General features: G+C 36.0%; 1 protein-coding gene across 4 annotated transcripts; it reads right to left on the bottom strand.

Moving 5' to 3' along the window:
- Positions 1-1,523: 1,523 nt before the first annotated feature.
- Positions 1,524-5,156, bottom strand: LOC104590636 (exocyst complex component SEC15A-like). Of its 4 annotated transcripts, none has more exons than XM_010249354.3 (3): positions 4,718-5,156; positions 3,240-4,111; positions 1,524-3,131 (listed from the first exon to the last, which is right to left on the bottom strand). In XM_010249354.3, the coding sequence occupies exons 2-3, from the start codon at positions 4,105-4,107 to the stop codon at positions 1,747-1,749; spliced, it is 2,253 nt and encodes a 750-aa protein (XP_010247656.1). In that variant the 5' UTR covers positions 4,108-4,111; positions 4,718-5,156; the 3' UTR covers positions 1,524-1,746. The 4 variants fall into 4 exon arrangements, with proteins under 4 accessions (XP_010247656.1, XP_088754834.1, XP_010247655.1 ...); XM_088898708.1 differs by lacking the exon at positions 4,718-5,156 and adding an exon at positions 4,213-4,338; XM_010249353.3 differs by having other exon boundaries at positions 1,524-4,111; positions 4,718-5,082.
- Positions 5,157-6,464: the final 1,308 nt, after the last annotated feature.

Here is a 6,464-nt window from a genome sequence, read left to right as displayed (position 1 = left end):
GATAAATAGGAATTGGAGATGATTTAGGAGAAAGTGAGGGAGGTAGTTTAAGATAAATTTTAGGAGAGAAGGTTGTTAGGAACGTGTGGGTAAGAAAGAGATTTTAGATAATTTTTTATGAGGAATGAGACCATCTCATTGGTTCTTTAAAAAAATGACATGGAATAAAAAAATCAAAAAATCAAAAAAATGAGAAAATTTCTTGACTGCTTTGTTTTAATATATATATATATATATATATATATACTCTCATGAGATTCTGCCATACCTACCATGACCACATAAATTTAGACATTTTAAATCAGACTCCGCCCTTCATGCGGCTCACTAAAATAGAGATGGTGTTGATTTCTTTCCTGCAAGCTTTCTGCTTCACTCATTGATAATAGTTACTGCCACTTTAGCTTGTTGTAAGCTAAAAACTGTAGCTGATCCCTGCTACTTGTCAGAAAAAATCATAGCATATGCATTAGAAGACCATCTAGATCTCTTCATTATCAACAACAATTATTGTCCACGGATCATGACATAATAACTATCTGACAAATGGTCTCTGGTTCTACCCTTTTTTCTTTTTTCCAATTTCACCATTTCAGCACAAGCAAACTTCATAACTTCATTAAGTTTCCTTTTCTTTAGGTAGGCAACAGTATAAAAAGGAATATAAATAAAGAACATAACAAAGATACACAGCCCCTAAACAAGTTCACTTAACACAGGATCAAGGTTTACAAATCTTACTCCTAGAGCAGAAAAGCAGAGTATACAGCAAAAAGAATAGTATCTAATCTGTGAAAAATAATTTCATAGAAGTTAATATAAGCTATTAGATAAAAATTGCTAAATAACAATAATATATGTATACCATTTTTCCATGATAAGTCAAACTTGTTAGCACTATGCAGAAAGACTCGTAATAAAATGGTTGAGATAAGAACTTTGGACAAATTGAAGATTCAATGTTCCAACAAAATTATTAGAATTTGGTGCATTAAGGACCTCATAAGGCCAAGATTTTATGAAGTGCACAGGATCTGGACAAAAGTTCATCTACCTACCTTCAGAAGGGAGCACAGCCAAGCCAAGAAAATTATAGACTGGGATCTACACTAAGTAGTTTATAAACTAAAGAGAAAATTCAAAACAAAGATTACAGTGTTTATAAAGCTTGAAGTTGAGATTAAATCCATTTCACCCCTAGAGTCCTGTAAGATAAAAAGTAAATTGATATTGGTAATGCAACATAACTAAAAGGAACATGGCAATATTGGTCTGGAAGTACCAGAAGAAACAAAGGACTTGCTTTGTTTAAGTGAATATGATAATAGATATTTCATTTTATTTTAACAACAGATATGGCATTGAATAGAGATTACTGGCAGAAAAGGATTCATGTAACGGACCTCTTATAGTTGGGACAAAGCTTAATGGAATTGTATATTCCATTTTAAAATTTACCAATAAAACTTCCGCATCAAGATTAATCAAGTATAAAGCAAGTCAAACAGTGATTCACAATATCGTTTTCCTCCAAATAAATATCATCATTCTTCAATTTAATAATCCAAAAAGATATCTATAAAACACTAGGAATTTCAAAATCATAAGTCTGCAATAAATACCAGTACCATGCCCATGTTTCCAATAAATACCAGTCCTTGCCCATGTCACTGTAAATTACAGTGAAGGATGCAAATAAAGAAACAGAAATAGGAGTAAGAATCAAAAAGCACACTTCAAGCTTTCTCAATTGAAATCCCTTAGTCTTCTTTTTAGCACATCCATTGACTTCTTCCGGGCATTTTGCTTTGAATTCCGGCTTGAAAGGCTTCCAAACAGCCTATCAGGTGAATCCTTATACTTTTCACAGATACTAGCAACCTTTTTATAGTCCAGTGAATTGTAGTTTTTCTCCCTTATCACTGGATTCATGAAGTTCTCTGGTTGGCTGCTTAATAATAGGTTAATCAATTGTCGAGCTTCAATCAAGCAATCTCTTAAACTATTCTCCTTACTCAGGCCCATGCTGTGAAACCTCCCATCTGCAAAATTTTCTAATATCTTTAGATCATTGTCAAGGCTCATGATCGCATTCACATTGAACCTTTTCACGCTATCACTTAGGAGAGCTGTCACAATTGAGTTGGAGATGTGTTTAAGGGCAGCACTACCAACTTTAAATAACGCATCCAAAGGTAAGATCTTCTGAGCTGTGGACATCACAGTGTCAAGGTATATCACCACTTCATGTACATAGTCATTTCCATCTTGTGGTATCTCCTCTGCTGTCCAATTGATATTTTGGGTTAGTGCCATAAACTCATCCAATGCAAAGTTAATAAGGTTCATTAAAGCATTATATGCAGTATCCTGTGATGTCTTTAGAACCCCCTTGGCAGATAAACTTGCATGAGGCCTCTCAATGGATTGCACAGGGATCCCACAGTGTTGAGCTGCCTGTTGCACAAAGAGATCGCAAGTTTGCTCAAGAACAGTTATGTTGGCAGCAATCTGCATGGCTTGAGAAACACCAGTTGTGGAACTATGAATAACTTTCAGTAGAGCTTCATTCAACACTTCTATCAAGAGTTTGTCGAGGTATTTCTTCACAACATCATAGAAGTTCATGCGCCCCCCATAAGACAAATAATTGACAGAGTCCTCAATGAATGTTCGAACAATGCGGCAAACATCAGGAACACTGGAGGAGAAAGGAGCAATATAGGGGAAAGCTGGCATTATATCTGATGTTTGGAGATGTAATGCCAAAACATTCTTGTTGTACTCAAGTTCTTTCTTTATTACCATCTTCTCATAAGTTTCATTTGCAAAAGCATCAGTCATTTGACGACAGCACTCCTCTAATAGGAGTTCATGGTATCTATCTTTGCTAGTATCAAGAAACTCCAGCAAGGGACCTACTTGGTACCCATATTGTCTAAGTGTTGCACCAAGAAGAGTGACATTGTCCTTAATCAGAAGTAAATGGCTTGCAACATCCATACAGGAAAATTGTTCCTCCAACACTGATGTCATCTTTACAACAGTCATTTTCCACATTGTCTCCATTTGATTAGTAGACAAAATCCCCACAGCAGTCCGTAGGACTCGATCCTCCACTATGAAGTGCCCTGCAATTTGAGCAAAAAATGTCTGATGGGATTCAAGAAATGGCTGTACTGAGGATATTTGTAAGTCCGAATTAAGCTGTAACAATCGATTCTTATAGTAATACTCACGGAACTTTTCTTGGATCCCAAGACAAGTATGGATGTGATATGCACGATAGACAGGTGTGAGATCAAACTTCAAAACTGAACCTTCATCAACTTCCTCGACATCTAGAGTGTATACATAATCACCTAATCCTGAATTGCTCTGCTCCTCGGCTTCCCTCTGACGATTCCTCATCTCTTCATCCCTTTGACGAGCTGATGCAGCTTGTCCTATGGCTATCTGGCCAATTTCCCTAGCCTTGTTCCTTATGTTAACCAGCCATTCATTGAACTCACTACATACTTTCTTCTCAATATGTGACTTTATTGATGGTATTCTCTTTTCAATTACCTTTTGCAGGGCCTTTACAGGGACATTCTGCAAGAAATTTCTCTCTATTTGATCAAGAGTCTTAAGAGCAGGGTAAAATCGACCTTCCTTTACATGGTCGTTACACTTTAGACAGAGGTCAAGGGCTTGAATGCAGATCTTTGACATTTTTATAGCCTCATTAATGTTCTTCCTGATTGAGTATGACTCAAGGAGATCCTCAAGTTTCAACAATAGGGAACTCCCAACCTCCTGGAGACGAAAATTATCACTTGAGAGTTCACTTTTCAGCTCTTCAGCATCAACCAAGACTCCTCGGAGTTCATCAACAGCAAGAATAAATTCCTCGTAGTGGAGCTTGCAGAGTTCCTCGATTTCAACTTCCTTCTTCTTTACAACATTCTTAAGTTGATACAACAGGGCCTCAGGTCTTCCCATTTCAAATGCATGCCTAACAATTGGACCCAAATCCTCCCCTTTCACAATTGAAGTGGCAAGGACCAAGTCTTCTCCACCATCCCCATTCTCATTAACGACTCTCCTCTTGGCTTTTGCTTGCATGGTTCTGATCAAGGTTCATGTAAAAAACACAAAAACAAAATGTAAGATATGAAACATAAGTAAATTAAGAATTCAAAACAATTCAATAAATTAGCTTCTTGATACCCATCAAAAATAAAACCTTCTTGAGGAATCCCTCTTCAAGTTCAATGAGGCATCTTCAAACATGATTACCATGAAACAACTCATGATGAAAAGAGAACAGTTTTTTTCTTACGGCTGCAGGTGGGGGAAAACTGTTTTTGAAAAGATCTATTAGCAAAAATAGATTCTTCGAAACAACCAAATAAACAGAGGAAAGAAAATCGTGCTAGAACCAGCCCTCCTCCTCCCAAAAGAGAAATAAAAAATTAATATCCAAATCATTAGCTAAAACTAGTTTGAGATAAAATGGAAAGAAGAGAGATACTTGAACAGAATGATGCCCATAAATCATGAAATATGCGATGAAAAATATGAATTTTCTTTTCATAAAACCCACCCACTAGTAGGCAAAGAAATTTTGAGTTGTTAATACCCAAGAGAGCAATAAATCGGGAAAAAAAAAAGAAAATTGAAACAAAAAAATGAGAAACAAGGGTTTCTTCTATCGGTTTCTTTGAGTACTTACAGATGAAGATAAAGGCAACAGACAACGACCCTGTCTTCCAAGAGAGAACGTTGAGAAACACGAAGAGGAAAAACCGCCGAATGAAGAAAAATCTCTCGTTCAACTACTGGTCCTCTAGACCATGGAGAGAGAAACAAGAGATTTTATTAAGCATAAACTAGTTTCCACTATTCTCTTTTCGCTAACTTTACTTTCTATTTCTGCTGTGTTGCTTTTAAATTTGCAATTTAATATTTAAATTGTATTTCTATTAATTAATTAAAGCGACATAAACGAGGATGTCCGGTTGTTTTGCTACCGTGTCTCTGTCTCGTTGAACAACCAACATCGCTGCAGCGTTCGGCCCGAGAGAATCCAATTAAATGAAGCCTCTGGCTTAGGTCATGCCAACAACCTAAACATTCCCTCCGGTCTCAAGGTCTCAAGTCTGAATTAGTCCATTTAAATTTCAAGTTATGTGGAGTAATAAATGTGATGATCTCAATATGATATTGGCAAAAATGCTTGGAATAGAATGGACAACAGATCAAAAGGGAATGCAATTGATTAAAAAACTAGAGGGAAATTTTGAAAATCGAAAAATGAAACAAATTTGTCTTTGGAAATACAATGGAAAAAAGAAAAATCTATTAATTCAAATCAATGAATTTCAAAAAGGAAATTATAGTGAAACCCAGGGGATTGGGAACCGAGTGAAAAAGAGATGACTCTCCAAATGCTATTTTCCTTAAAATAGGGAAATTTTTTAGGCTCTAATATAGCGAATCAATTAGGATAAAACTAGTTGACAAAAATAATAGGTTTTTCTCTTTCATAGGCAAATTTACCGCTAAGATTGGGTATAAAAATTTAGAGTAAATTTCTGTCCTTATAGTAGTTAATTAATTAAGTGTATCTTTACTTTTTGAAAATTGACCAACACTACTTTTAGTGTTTCTCATAATTGACTAACTCTATTATTACCATTAGATTATGTTAATATTCCGTCAAAACTCATAAGTACATGATATGTAATTTTTTAAAAATCCAATTTTACCCTCCACCACCGACCTCGCCCTCTTTCATTTTACCCTCCACCTCCAACCTCCCCCTCTTTCACTATAAATCTTTGATGTCTTCCATTTGCTCTCATTCTCTTCTCAAGAATTGTCATAACTGTAGAGGTTGAATGTTATAGGGGAATCGCAGTTACGACCTTCCCCCTTTTCCTTTTTCCTCTCATTCTCTTCTTCGGAATCACCGGAACCGCCGGAGCTATAGAGGTCGGATGCTAACATTATGTAACATTTTGCTCCTACAAGTGTTTCTCAATCATCTAAAACTCTGTTCAATTATTATGCCAATGAAATAGATGAATACATATCCAACAAGATGTTTGTTGGGTTTTCTGTATCAAAGGACACTTCAAGAGAAGCACCGAGGATTTTAGCTTGGAGCTTTAGTAATAATGGTGACTCTTTTCCTGACATAAACACAACGAAATTGCCAAGTTGTACACCACGTCTTCCACATTCGCAGTCTTCATATTTTGTGGGAGCTATATTAGGAATTGTTGTTTCTTTTTTCGCTGTTATAATTTTAATCTTTTCTAGTTCTTATTGGTTTTGGCGAAGGAAGAGGAAAAGCGAAGAGGAGGACAACATTGAAGAATGGGAGCTTGAGTACTGGCCCCACCGGTTCTCCTTCCAAGAGCTTAACAAAGTAACAAATTAATTTTCAAAAGAAAATCTTATAGGGTTCGGTGATT

Source organism: Nelumbo nucifera, chromosome 2, assembly GCF_055504915.1.
Source record: "Nelumbo nucifera cultivar China Antique chromosome 2, China Antique-T2T, whole genome shotgun sequence".
NCBI classification, from domain to species: Eukaryota; Viridiplantae; Streptophyta; class Magnoliopsida; order Proteales; family Nelumbonaceae; genus Nelumbo; species Nelumbo nucifera.
The sequence above is the reverse complement of the archived record's forward strand: the minus strand, read 5'-3'. Positions and strand labels throughout refer to the sequence as shown.

Bases quoted from the DNA above. Each gene is read 5' to 3' on its own strand.
- LOC104590636 (XM_010249353.3), bottom strand. From the start codon at position 4,107: ATGCAAGCAAAAGCCAAGAGGAGAGTCGTTAATGAGAATGGGGATGGT.